Here is a 15,324-nt window from a genome sequence, read left to right on the forward strand (position 1 = left end):
TGACCCCATACAATACGAAACTTTATGATACGATATGATACGATACTATTCAAAACTATACAATATAAAACTTTACAATACGAAACTATACGATACGAAACTTTATGATATATGATACAAAACTATAAGATACTATACGATATGATACAAAACTATACCATATGAAACTTTACAATACGATATGATACGAAACTTTACGATACAAAACTTTACGATACAAAACTTTACGATACGAAACTTTACGATACGAAACTTTACGATACAAAACTTTACGATACGAAACTTTACGAAACTATATGATACGATACAATACGAAACGAAACAATAAAGTATGATACAATACCATATGAAACTATACGATACAGTACAATACAATACGATACAAAACTATACGATACGAAACGAAACTATACGATATGACACGAAACTATATGACACCATACAATACGAAACTTAATGATACGATATGATACGATACTATACGATACAAGTGATACGAAACTTTCCGAAACTATATGATACGATACAATACGAAACGAAACAATATGATACAAATCTATACGATGTGATTTAATACGGAACTATACGATACGTTGTGATACGAAACTGTTTAATACGATACAGTATGATACAGTACAATAAAGTGTGATACAATACGATATGAAACAATACAATACAATACAGTCCAATACAATACGATATGATACAAAACTATACGATACGATACGAAACGAAACTATATGACACCATACAATACGAAACTTTATGATACGATATGTTATGATACAAAACTATACCATATGAAACTTTACAATACAATATGAAACGAAACTTTACGATACAAAACTTTACGATACGATACAATATGATATGATACTATAATACACGAAACTATATGATACGATACAATAAGAAACGAAACAATACGATACAAATCTATACGATGTGATTTGATACGGAACTATTTAATACGATACAGTATGATACAATACAATACGATACGATACGAAACTATATCATACGATACAGTACGATACAATAAGATACGATACAGTACCACACAGTAGGGTACAATACTATGTGACATGGTAGGTTACTGAACTGTACAGTAGGGTGTGGAACACCCACAGTGTTGCCTTAATTTGAACTCCTGAACTGAACTGTAAATGTAGCTGCATCCACATTAGTTGCATATAAAAATACAGAAGCACGAGAACAGAAGCATGTATCTTGAAAAAAAACCCCACAAAGCACGACAGTAGGACCTACAAACTTTTAGTGCTAGTTTTGATTTACAGAAACTAATCAAACCTGTTAAACTATTGAAATTAAAGAATGAAATACTAAAGTTTCAAGCTCCTGTCAGAACGATAATCTGCTGCTTGAGGTTACAACCCCGGTAGTCATAACATTCAAATTGTGGCTTCCACTCTGATTTTGAAGCACAAAACTTTAATGTCTAGGCTCAAATCTAAGTACACACAATCACATGATATCAAGTTATCATATTATTTCATAATTTATGTAGAACAAAGTAGATTTTCTTGAGTTTAAGACACTCAATCAAGTGTATTGCTCCCAAGCTGTGGTATCATTGTGTTTTTTAAAGCAGTTAGAGTGAACTTGTTTGCTTCAGATAACTTAACAGTCATTTGAATAGAAGTGCATCAAATGCAATCTTACATAGATTAAAGGGTATGCAACACAGAAGAGATTACACTGATGTAGTTGTTGAATCTTCCTCATGTGTAACTGCTTTTAAAATGCCTGAAGTTTGGTGGTAAACTTAAAAAATTCAGCACCTTTTTTCTGTAAAGGGCTATAAATGTTGAATTTCTGTATTATATGAGAATTACCTGACAAACATTTGATTCCCCCAGGCTGGAGAGGCAGGAGAAGAGTCTTCAGACAGTGACGGAGAGCAAGAAGAGACGTCGCACAAGCTGATCCGCAAAGTGTCGACGTCGGGACAGATACGGGCCAAGGTAGGAAAACACAATCTTACTTAACCTGTGTGTGAGTGTGTGTGTGAGTGTGTGTGTGAGTGTGTGTGAGGTAGTGGGTGTTTTTCCGCCTCTGCAGAGTTTTTTTTCTCTTCCTAATATCAATATTCAATGTAAGTCGAGTTAAAACTGGTGTTAATCCAGCAGAGAATTTTAATTTACAACTTTTCATCTCACCGTCTTGTATTATAGATGTTGGCTTTCACATTCTGTGGTGCTGCTTTGAGAGCTTTTTATTCCTCACTTGGTGCATATTAAAACAGGACCTCTTCAAGGTAAAAAGCCACATTAGCAAACGAGGGAGGAATCAAATATTTAAGCTTGTGGAAGTGCTCTTAACTTAGTGAGAGAAAGTCGTAGGAAAGTCAGGAGCTGTTTCATTCATGCTGGGAAACCTGATTAAACATTTGAGCTGCTGATTTATTTAAGACGTAATATAAACATTTAAACACGTCAAGTTAGAGGGGATGTTTGGTTTGAAGCTGAACCAAGGGTTGTTTTTTGGAGGATTTCACTCCCAACTGGCAACCCAATGAAGGGTTTTTACTTTATCTGTGCCCTAATCTTGCCTCTGTGACTTAATCACCACTGACCTTGAAACTTTAAGACCCTTGTTTGATCACCTGTGTTTGGTTTCTTACAAGGTATTAGCAGGACTGATCTGGATTTATCCAGGATTAAGAAATCCAGATAACTTTCACTCTGATCTTCAAAAGGGAAACTTCAATGGATCAGTTTAATCCAGATTATAATTTCTAGGCTGTTTGAATAGAAATTTGACTTCTGACTGATTTGGCTAAAAGTAGTGAAAACAAAACACAATTTATTCAACATTGCTAAACACAGCATCACAATGTGTCTATGCCACAATTTCTTAACCCTTAAAGACCTAGACCATTTTTGGGGACGCCAGACTCTCCTGAATTTATTTTGAATATGCTGAATGAGACACGTGTGGTATCGATGGAAAGCTGAGAATGTCTGCTGTAACTCAGTTTTTAAAGCTTGTTGATAGGATTAGCGGTTCAAATGTTATCTAACATTTAAGAACACTATGAGATGACTAAATACTGCTAAACCAAACCACGCTATGAGATGCAATCTGTCATCTGTGCTCGTTTAGATCTGGGTAGTAGAGCATGTTAGCATTAGAGCAGTAGCCATTAACAGGAGCTACAGCCCCAGCTAGTGACGAGTTGTTGCACTACATCTTAGACACAACATATCACCAGCATTGTTAATTTGTTCAACTGACTTGTTAAGTCGACTGAAACATGTCTCTAATCCTTAGCAGACTTTTACCGAATCTGGTGTACTACATACTTTGTCCACAGGGGGCGACATAATCTACTCTTAAAGAAATATCCTAACAGATACTTTAAGTTTATGAGTGCACCCCATGTGCAGGGGCTGTATATCCCTCTACCCCCCATATGTCCTGTCTCTCTCTTCAGCTGTCCAACCCAATAGTGGCAAAAATGCCCCAATATATAACTTGAAATATATATATATATATATTTAATGTTTAAGATTAACAGCTGTTTTGTGAATTATTTTAAAATTAAAGATATTTTATTGTATTCCAAACTTGACTATCTTAATGTATTCACCTTATTTTTGGCAGTTGAACGGACGCAGGCGGTTAATTCTTATTTTGTGAAGAACTTCCTGGTTCCTTACTTCCGATCAATGTTAAATGCCAGTAGCTTGACTAATTCAAAGCCAATAGAGCAAAAAATCCCTCCAAAGTGATGTCTTCGAGGAAAACAGGAATTATGTGTGCCGTCAGAGGATTGTCACAACAGCTGGTACGAAGGGAAAAGGCCAAATCACACAACGACGAATATATATATATATTTTTTTAAGTTTTAAGGCTTTTTGCCTTCCATAGGACAGCTGAAGAGAGACAGGAAATATGGGGAGTAGAGAGTGGGGGAAGACATGCAGGAAATAGTCGACCAGTCGGGAATCGAACCGGCGACCCCTGCGACGAGGACTCTAGCCTGTGTATGTGGGGCGCTTAGACCGCTAGGCCACCAGCGCCCCAATGACAAATATTTTAAACCGGATGTCCGGCACAAAACACAGTCATAGCTTTCCTTCTGCATTCAAAAATGAGGTTAATAGGGTAGTAAAATGTTAAAAAATGTCAATAATGTTGTTTTTTTTGTTTTTAACATTTCATTCCTGTAATCCAGCCTGAATCCAGCTCTCTTATGAGATCAGAATAATCCAGATTTTCATAGCTAAAATATCCCAATCTTATTCAAAGGTTTTGAACAACACAAACTGGTTTCATCTGGATTAGAACCAGGATCAGATTACCTGATCTAACCTGATTATGTTATACTTTTATTCCTCTCTTACTCTCACTGTAGAGACAAGTTGACTTCCCAGTCTCTTAAATCTGCTTGTTGGCATCTGGCCTGTGTCTTACTGTAAGATATTGATGTTTGATATTAGCCTCTTACTGGCATACCCACTCTCACACACACACACACACACACACACACACACACACACACACACACACACACACACACACACACACACAAATCTTCCTCATTAGTTATTGATGAGCAACTCTCTGTATTATTTTCAATACACACAAATGACAGCTGTACAAATTATTCGCATACACGTGTTGAAATCGTTAGCCATTACCTGCATCGGCCATCAACAATTACTCACGCGCCGGGTCGATAGTGAGAACAGGATACCTCAGTTGTCATGGAGATGACATCCCATAATGGTGCGTTTGTTCCTGGAGCACATAATGGTATTGGATATCAGTCTGGTATTGATCGTTTAATCTCATCGGACACTGCCGTAATGTAGTGTGGAGGTTGATGTGCATGTCCATATAAGGGGCATGAGGACAGCAAAGAGAGTTGCTATGGTTTCAAGGAAGAAGTGAAGGGGAAGAGGATAACAGAGGGAAGACATGACCACACGTTAATATGTCGACATGTGGAGGTTTGTCCTGTTTGAATGACTTTATCAGAAACGATCAATCTTTTCATCTTGTTGAAGAATAAGAATGAACATTAAAGTTTAATATTAATGCTCTCTCTAGTTGTATGCAGGGCTGCTTGAGCCTTTGACCTTTGTTTTAGTAGTAGATTAAAGTCATAGAAATAGTCTGCTGCTGTTTTTTTATTCACTTTTGTAAAAGTTAATATCTTGTTGTACCAGATAAATTATTATTTTGGAGCCAACTAAACCACATGTCTGAGTATTAATAGTATAAAGGAAAATCAAAATCAAAAGGGGCGAGGACGCAAACAAAAAAAAATACAATAAGATATAAACACCAAAACATGCATCTTTTCACACCTTTAATTAAGCCTAAAAAATCTCTCAGATTTCCCTAATGTGCAATGAGTTTGAGACAGAAAAATATGCAGCTTGGGGGCGCTGGTGGCTTCAAGAAATACAGGAGATCGAACCCCAGCTGGTCGACCATTTGTTGCATGTCTTCCCCCACTCTCTACTCCCCACATTTCCTGTCTCTCTTCAGCTGTCCTGTCAAAGAAAAGCAAAAAAGCCCAAAAATTTAACTTCAAAATATATCTTTTTTAATTAAGCGCTGTGTGAAAAATTATTTCTGAAAAGCAACTTTGGAAAAAAAAAAAAAATGAAGCTTTTCAGAAATAAAATATTAAAGTTTTTGTGAAAGTAATTCTACACATTGATTGTTGGACGAACTGAAAATGTTAGGTCTGGGAATTCCCAAGAATCTCATAATACTATACGTATCATAATACATAGGTCATGTGTACATACCTAAAAACCTGAGATATGTGCTAGGATACTTGATAATACTCCACATAATGTACCGAAAATGTAAAGGTGTACCCGAAAATACAACTTCCTGTTTTATTAAGTCAAAACTATGAGAAAAAAAAATCAAAATTTTCACTCTAACCTGTTAAAACCATAAACTGTATAAATAATGGACGTACTATCCGTGACGTCACCCATCTGTTACGAAGCCAATCGTCTGCAGCCATATTGGAAATGCCGAACTCAACTTAACTTCCGTCAAGCTAGTGTGAGGTGAAGAGGTGAGCTTTGAGCCTCTTCGCTAACAGCTACAGTGTTTCCGCCTGTCAATCAAGTCAGCTATGCCCTTAAATGGGCAAAACTCGTAATCTTAATATCGTACATTGAGTGCCGATAGAGAAATTAGCTATCCAGGCTACACTCGTCTTTTGTACCAGGCTGTCAACGTGTTTACTTCTGCTGTAAAGATCAGCTTTTTTGAATGGGTGTGTATGTGGTTTCTGGTACTTCTGGAGTCAGCCTCAAGTGGACACTCAAGGAACTGCAGCTTTTAGCACTTCTTAATTGGCTTCATTTCTCACGGCTGGAGTTTGCCGCTTGGCTAAAACAGGAGTTGGTCACAGAACCAGAATTTTGAAACTCCTGTTGAAAAGTTTTGTTTTGCTTTGCTTTTGGCGCCCCCTGTGGACAAAACGGCACTTCCTCTAATGTTTTCAGTCTTATCCCATGTGTGCGAATAAAGTATTTTTTAAAGAAAAGTCTCATCCTGTCGACTTTATCACTCACTGTGGACTGTGGAGTCAAAAAGGCTGTGCTGTTAATCACTTTGACTGACACCTACCTGGTGGCAGAGGTCACCAGCATTCATTGTGTGTGTTTTTGTGTGTGTGTGTGTGTGTGTTGATTAGATAGTGTTTACCCTCAGTCATGTGACATAGATTATGCCCTTTATCTACTGTAGGATTATTCTTTAGTAACAACAGTGGCCTGAGCGGATTACAGGGGTTTGTGTATCCCTTTGTTTTTTGTGTACATGTGAGTGAGTGCCTTTTTTTTCTATGTGTGTGTGTGTGTGTGTGTGTGTGTGTGCACATTTGCCCAAACCTCCCTGTATTGGCATTTAAACCCTCTTCCATGCCTCCACTGCCTCCTCTTGTTTGTCCCCCGCCCGTTCCCGTACTTGTCAGCGCTGCAGTCTGTTAGCACGCTTGTTAAGAAGGCGCTAATTCTTATCAGCTGTGACATGACATCTTGACACTATTACATTAATTCACTTCCTCACCCACAAGTCCCTAAATAATTATACAGATGCGGTGATAGCTCTCTGAAGACTGGGAATGTTTGAGTTTGCTGTAATTAAATATCTTCGGGTTTTGAACTGAGGGATTTTTAATGCTCGAGCTTCTGTTGATCAAATTCTCTCTCATGTTTTCAGACCGAATATTTATTGGGGGTTTAATTTAGGAATGCTCCATTTTTCATGGGGTGTCATGTAAAACCTTTAGGACATTGGAATCACCACGAATCCACATCCCTGTCCTGCCAGGCTTATACAATATGCAAATCCTCCCTTAGTGGTAGTTTGAGCCTTATCTAAGCAACTGATACAACAAATAAAGAGACCTCAGATTTCAGCTTTGTCATTGTTACAAGAAAGTCAAGGTTCTCCAACCCACGTCATGAACTATTAATAAACGGAAGCTATAAAAACTGAACTCAAACTGACTTTAGCACCATCACAGTTAACTTTTATAGTTTGGCCTGGTTTTATAACAGCCTGCACTCGTCCCATCGGACTGTCCACTTAACTTAAGGGTCTAAATTTAGTAAATGGGAGGTCCTCATAAAGATAGAAGCATGCTTTTTCTGCCAACGAGTGCCCATTTCCATAAATCCAGAGCACATGCTGCAGCTCTACATACAACCTCTAATCAATAGCTTACATTATATCCAGATACGTGATTTCTGTGTTAGTTGTAGAGGACGGTAAATCACGGCCCAGGAGAGGAAATCGATGCAGTGATGCATCAGATTCTGAAGGTTATGAAGGCTGAATCTATTTAAGAGCAAATACTCACCATTACTTCACATCCCCAAAAGCATTTCCACAACAACATTTTACATTGAGAGCTTCCGATTTGGTTAAAGAAAAGGCAGGAAGTTTTCAGGTTTCCTCTAACATCACTTCAGTTTAATCAATGGGCACCCATGCAGGAGAATAATCCACTCAGGCCTGCATTTCAATGTTTTGCAAAAACAGAACTGAGAAGAGAGTGGAGACTAACATAGAGGTGAACATTTCTATTTGTAGATGTTGATTAAACATGTATAGAAACAGATTTCACCACGCAGGAAATCTGCTTCTGTCACATAGACTCGTTTCACATTCACACAAAAGGCAAAAATGGGGATTTTGCAAGTTGCATTTCATTCACATGTGGACAAAATTGCTGGTACACTTCTGTAAAAGAAAGAAAAACCCACAATGGTCGCTGAAATAACTTGAAACCGACAAAAGCAATAATAAATACGTTTAACTAGTTTTTTTTTAAATGATTCTGTTGAACCACAATTCAAAAGCAATGTCTGATTTTCATTTTCAGTAAATTTGTATTTATTATTGCTTTTGTCAGTTGAAGTTATTTCAAAAGCAATACAAATAAGAAATTACTGAAAATTAACTAATGAAAATCAGACATTGCGTTTGAACTGTAGTTCAACAGAATCCTTTAAAAACTAGTTAAACTTATTTATTATTGCTTTTTCAGTTTCAAGTTATTTCAGTGAGCTTTGTGGTTTTTTCTTTAACAGACGAGTACCCACAATTTGTTCATGTTGCAGCTAAACTAACCGTATTACAATGTAGTCACCAAGGAAATAATACAACGCAGGGTTTGATCCAACAACTATCAGCACATAGTTTTATTTTTTATATTTCATGGTATTAATGTTAAATCCTGGTACCACAAGTATGATATTTACACATGTGATTTCAAATCAACACAATTAAGATAGGTTAGACTTCATTGATCCCCCATTGGTGGAATTTTTTTGGTTACAGCAGTTTTCAGCAAGAGACAGGACAATGTACTTACAAAGTTAAAATAGAATATTTAAAGGTAAAAAAATAAGAATCATATAAAATAAAATATAAATACATATACACACTATACACTATGGAAAATTTCTACTTGTGCATATATAAGTTGATGCACAGGGAACATTTTAATAAGAAATACTTTAAAAGATATTGGAAACCAAATGTTATTTAAATGTTGTTTAAAGCAACACACCTCATTTTTTCCCCCATGTGTTCCTTTTAATATTATTTTTCAAATAAAATTTACTATATGATATTAAAAAAATATTGAAATGTTTAACAGATTTTTCCAGATATTAATATTTAAAAAGGAGGGATTGTCAACTCATATTCTGACCAATACGGTAGTTTAAGGCAGAGTTGTAGAAGAGCTTGAATAAAAGTAAAACTAGAAAGACCCAAAGAAGAATCTTCACCTTTGTGTTTACTTCATAAACTCATTGGCATTGGAAGTTTATATGTCAACAGAGAGGGATTGCACAACTTTCATTAGGGGTGCCGTTGGCCTAGCGGTCTAGACAAGCGCCCCATATACAAAGGCTATAGTTCTTGTCACAGCGGTAGCAGGTTTAACTCCCAGCCACTACCATATGCTGCATGTCTACCCCCACTCTCCACTCCCCCCATATCCTGAAAGAAGAAAGAAAGGCAAAAATGCCCAAAAACATACACAACATTGATTAAACAGGCTTCTACAACTCTCACTTTTTTCGTGTCTTTGAGAGAAATTCACTTCAAAGTTCAAACAGAATGCTTACAGATTGCTTCACCAATGATTCGCCAGCTTGTATTCAATTTGAGTATCTGATGTTTTAATTTGCTACATAATTCCCTTTGAAACTTTTGGTGTACCTGCTGGTTGACCTGTACTGTTTTTCATTAGTTGTATTAAGCAAAAATTGAGCGTAAGTAACAGTTGGCTTGTGGCGAATACGAGTGACAAACTTTTTATCCTGATGGTTAAATTTCCTGCAAAGTGCTTGTGTGCCTGCTGGTTAACTTGTGCTGTTTGTTATTGATTCTATCAATGTTCACAAGTTAAAGTTGAGTGTTTTTAAATTATGCCAAGTGGCAGTGTATTTGGTCACCATTGAAAGCAGCAGCTTGTGGCGAATGTGGCCAATTGTGGCAAATAGGCGTGACATGACGATTACAGAATACGTGGACACAGTTACTTTAAGTGTTTTTTTTCCATTTTGAAGGAAAGATTGTTTAAAATGTTTTTAAGGGGTTAACAAAAGTGCCCCCTTATGACCTCTGACCTCCACTGATTTCCTCCCTCTCTTTTTCTCCTTCCTTTCTTTTTGTCTGTCTTCTTCTACCTCCAGGCTTCGTTGCATAAGGTTTCACACTCTTTCTTCTCCCTCTATTTTCCCATCGTCCTCTTTTCCTCCTCCTCCACCTCCACCACCTCCACCTCCTCCTTCTCCTGCTCTCATTTACTGCATGGAAAAAAATAAAGAGATACAGGAATAGAACGAGGCGGAAGAGCAAACAGCTCCTGTGAATTGTGTGTCTCTGTGATTGTGTGTGGCCCCACCGCTGTGGCTTTGAGTGGGCCGATCTTGCGAATCTGTAATGAACGTGCACGTTAAAACAGACACACAAACACACACAAAGAAGCGGGCAGTCCCTTAATTATGGTTCTTTCCATAAGAGATGTTAAGGGTACACAAGACGACTCCTTTCTCCATTCTGCCCCTTTAATCTCTACCTCTCCTGCAGAGTTGTTTCCATCACACCTGTTTGTCTTCCTCCTTGCACTTATTTTCTTTCACTATGTTTGCTTTGCACTCTTGAATTAAGCTAAATTATATTTTTCTACTTTTAAGTATATTTCAGCAGTTTTTCAAGGGTTTAAATACAGATCTGTTATACGCAGTCGTTCCGTGCTTTCAGGGCTTCACATGTGCATTGACTCTGTTTGATAAACTACACTTCAGAATAATTTCTCTACGAATAACATGCTAATCAAGGTAATTCAAGATACCGCTAGCAGTTGAGAATCTAGCGTAGTTGGCAGCTAACGCGAGAGATGTTTGATGAACTTTTTTTACTCTTTCAAAGTTGAAACTAAACATTTTACGTACATTCTTTGGAAAGAGACATATTTTAAGCTTTAACATGAGAGTAAAAAAAACGAACAACCTACATAATGCCTAGCATTGCTCAATAGAGATGACAAAGAAAGTACGCTAGCTTATTTTTGTGCAGATATGGTTATTGCAAAGAAATCTACAAGCTAGTCAGGATTGACTTCAAATTGCTCTAACATTCCTCCCTAAAATGATAAGATTCAGTATGCTAGCTTGTTTAAAAATGTTACTCACTAGCTCAACAGCTAAGTGTAGTATTAGCTAGCTTAACAGTTACAGTAAGCTACAAAGATGGCTGCAACCTGCTGCAGTAATCTTGCCTTATATCGGCAATCACTATTCTTTTGAAAATAAAACATGTTGAAGAAAATTACGCATTAGATCCCTGATTTGTATGATGTGTTATTACTCTAAACTCCGATCTATCAGCTTTGTTCTGGAGAGAGTAGAAATACTGAGAAAAGGCTAGTTCCTTTTTATTAGAAATTCCTGTAACTCCTAAATTGAGGAACTAGTCTGCATCACCGACAGATGTAGAAATAATGTGATCATGCGCGTTGAAAACCACAGTTAAGTGCTTGTGTAAGTCAAGCTAACTCACCAGCTACCTTTAGCTAGCTGCTCGGGTAGCTAACATGACAGCTAGCTAAGTTTGGTGTCTTAAAGATAGCATCCTTTTTTTTTTTTAATTAGAGTCACAGAAACTTTGATATAAACCCTCTTAATGTTGATTTTGTTTCGCTCCTTTTAACTCGCCTTTCTTGTTCTAAAGAGTCGAATTCCATTTTTTTTTTCATTATTGTACCAGCCTCCGTTGGTTTTTTTACTCTTTCAAAGTTAAAATGAAATAATTTTGAAAGAGATATTATATTTTAAGCTTAAACACAAGAGTAAAAAAGCCGAACAATCTAAATCATGCCTAGCATTGCTCAATAGAGATGACAAAGAAAGTAAGCTAGCTTATTTTTGTGCAGATATGGTTATTACAAAGAAATCTACAAGCTAATCAGGATTGACTTCAAATTGTGTTGTATGAGTTGCTCTAACATTCCTCCCTAAAATGATAAGATTAAGTATGCTAGCTTGTTTAAAAATGTTACTCACTAGCTCAACAGCTAAGTGTTGTATTAGCTAGCTTAACAGTAGTCTGACCCCACCTTAATTCATCATGAGCATTGCACATCGCAGTATTTAGCTAGTTACAGTGGTGAGGAAAAACTTCCTTTTAACAGGCAGAAACCTCCAGCAGGACCAGACTCATGTTAGACAGCCATCATGCCAACCGAGTTGGGTCTGGCAAGACAGATAGAGGGGAGTGAGAGAGAGAAGTGATAGTGATGAGACGAGTCGTAGAAGCTGTTGCCACTGGAGTCCAGCACGTCCGTATCAGCTGGAGTCCAGATCGTCCGCAGCAGGAGGACGTCTACGGCAGCTCAGAGGAATCTACGAGACAAGGGAGCTCAGGGACTCCAGAAAGATCTATGGTTAGTAACTTTAATGGGACAGGCAGAGTTAAAGTAAGTGATGAAGGGGTTGGGGGGAAGGGGGTGAGCTAGGATCCCAGTGTGTCAGTGTGCCAGTCCCCCGGCAGTCTAGGCCTATAGCAGCATGACAAAAGCTGGTCCAAGCCTGATCCAGCTCTAACTATAAGCTTTATCAAAAGGAAAGTTTGAAGCCTACTCTTCAAAGTAGAGAGGGTGTCTGCCTCCCGGACCCTGACTGGTAGATGATTCCAAAGGAGAGGGGCCTGATAACTGAAGGCTCTACCTCCTATACTACTTTTAGAGATTTTAGGTACAACTAGCAAGCCTGCATGTTGGGAGCGTAGAGTTCTAGAGGGGTAATAGGGCACTATGAGCTCTTTAAGATACGAGGGTGCCGGATTTTTAAGGGCATTGTAGGTTAAAAGAAGGATTTTAAATTCTATTCTACATTTTATTGGGAGCCAGTGTAGAGAAGCTAGCACTGGATAAATAGTTTCACAACACAGAACAAATAGATTATGTTGAAAAGGTATTGTTGTAAATTAACACAGGCAACATTTTTCTTCTTTCCTGTGACTTTTACTGCTTTTGGTGTATTTTAAAGTCCTCCATTTCTGGACCACCTGAAGCTTTTATCCGTTTTAGACGTAAGAAATCAATAAATCTCAACTTTTCTCATCTTCCTGAACAAACACCTTTCCTTCTAAAATAGCAGCACCAATTCAGGGTTATATAACCTGTTATATTTCTGGCGTTTTGAGTGGTGACCAACAGGTAACACTACAGTTTTTTTGTTTTTTTTTCTAATATCTTTCCATTCCTGTGGACTTCCTGCGCGGCGCTTTGGAATCAAACCCCCACAATATTTGTTCTTTTTTATCTGCATCTCGCTCCCAGTGCAGAAGTCTGTGTGGGTGTTCACTGCAATGGAGATGAGGACGAGTTATGGATGTGTGTGTGTGTGTGTGCGGTGTGTGTGTGTGTGTGTGTGTGTGTGTGTGTGGGACGGTAAACAGAAATGGCTTGAGGAGAGTGCATGAGTGTGTGGGATGGCCGGTTTTGTGTTGCGTGTGTATGCGTGTGCGCTCTGATTTATGCCCTTGGCTTGATGTGATACAGCTGCAACAGTGTGTGGGTCAATACTGAGAGGGAGCGATGGAGAGAGAGATGGAGATAGACAAAGAGGAGAGAATTAGTGAGTGGAAGAGAGATGGAGGCAGAGCGGAAAGTAGCAAAGAGAGACCGATTCAGAGTTATATAAGATATCCATATAGACAACAGAGACCGGCTCTGATACCCAGATTTACCCTACCTTGTACCAACAGGTTGGCACGACTGCAGAGGGGGCGGCCCGGCTATTTGAGAACTTCTCGTTCAGTTGCCGCTCCAAACATTACACAAAAGGCTGAAAAACACTCAACACATTTTCTTACTCATGAAACATTTCAGAGGCAGTTTTTGCTGAACGATTCTAGAGACGTTTCAAGAACACTTTCCCTTTCAGGACCATCTCGTACCTCGACTTGAGTGTTAGTCTATTTCCGTGGAAGGTTAGCGGACTTGGCTGATTGCATCCCGGCGTACTTGTTCTATATTTGGGTCTTAACCACCACACACTCATCTTTTGATTAGATATGAATCATGATTCTGAAGGAAATGAGATTGATGCTGAATTGTGTGCAAACATATCTTTGGTCTTGATTAATATTAGCACCTCATTTGAACCAGCACGACCCAGAATGAAAACCCCCTCCGGTATCCCTGCCTTTATTTCATAGATAATCTATAGTAAAGCAGCTAATGTAACATGATCCACAATGGACACAGCGTATATTATTGATCAGCCATAATGAAATTACTGTACAGGCTGTTAATCATACACACGAGTGCGTCCGCCGTCCAGCCATACGCGCATAATCTTAACAGAGTCAGTCTGTCTCTCGGACTGTCTGCTAATTGGAGTCTGTAAACTCAGTTCCTATTGATTCGACCTCCTGTTCCCCCGACTCGTCACAGCGTCCAACGAGGAAGTCCTCAGAAAGCTCTGGGAAAACTGTGTTTTTTCAACTAAAATGACAATTTCTCAAGGAATTCTTAATTTTCTTAGAATTTTGTGACACAGAATATTTTCTCAGAAATTGCCTCTTATTTTAGGAAAGTGAATCACAATTCCATAGAACATTTAAGAATTAGTTTTTACTTATTTTGAAGGCCCTGTGAGGAGTTTTGAACTGGCTGAGAAATGATACTGATGCCTCTTTATGACCTTCAATAGAAAACAAGACCATAGCAACACTGACACCTTCTCTGTTGTCATTTTTAATGCCTGAAACCGACCTGAGGGGGTAGGTGTCAGACCAGATGATGGACATCACGCTTCAGGAACAGCCTTTATTTGACTGTTTTCATGGAAACTAATCCCATTCCCTGATAAAGTTGACTGTTAAAAGACAGGATGAGGTTTTTGTTGAAAACACTACTTTTGCATGTAAAGGACAAGAGATAAGAGGTATCACTTTGTCCACAAGGGGGGTGCCAGAATCGATACAAAACAAAAGTTCCTCACAGCAGCTTAATAAATTAAATTTCCCCTAATTTCTAAAAAGAAAAGTCTGTTTTACTGTCAGAACTGATGATATAAGATCACGGCTAAAATGACAAAGATTTTTAAAACATCTGTTTTCTCCGAATTGAAGGAAATCCTTTTTCGCATTAGATCACCGATTTGTCTGATGTATTATTTCTCTGAATCTCCGATCTGAGAGCTTTGTTCTAGCGAGAGCACAGATACTGAGAAATAGCTAGTTCCTTTTTCTTAGAAAATTCCTAAACTAGCCTGCATTATGTTGTAACAA

The 15,324-nt window shown here is 38.1% G+C and overlaps 1 protein-coding gene across 1 annotated transcript in view; it reads left to right on the top strand.

The window, feature by feature from the left end:
* Positions 1 to 15,324, top strand: part of si:dkey-172j4.3 (diacylglycerol kinase eta) — a 116,186-nt gene that overhangs the window by 4,554 nt on the left and 96,308 nt on the right. Inside the window, exon 3 of the mRNA XM_034676894.1 lies at positions 1,881 to 1,985. Within this exon, the coding sequence (XP_034532785.1) occupies positions 1,881 to 1,985 (105 nt within the window). The remainder of the gene's footprint in view (positions 1 to 1,880; positions 1,986 to 15,324) is intronic.

This window comes from Notolabrus celidotus, chromosome 23 (assembly GCF_009762535.1).
Source record: "Notolabrus celidotus isolate fNotCel1 chromosome 23, fNotCel1.pri, whole genome shotgun sequence".
NCBI classification, from domain to species: Eukaryota; Metazoa; Chordata; class Actinopteri; order Labriformes; family Labridae; genus Notolabrus; species Notolabrus celidotus.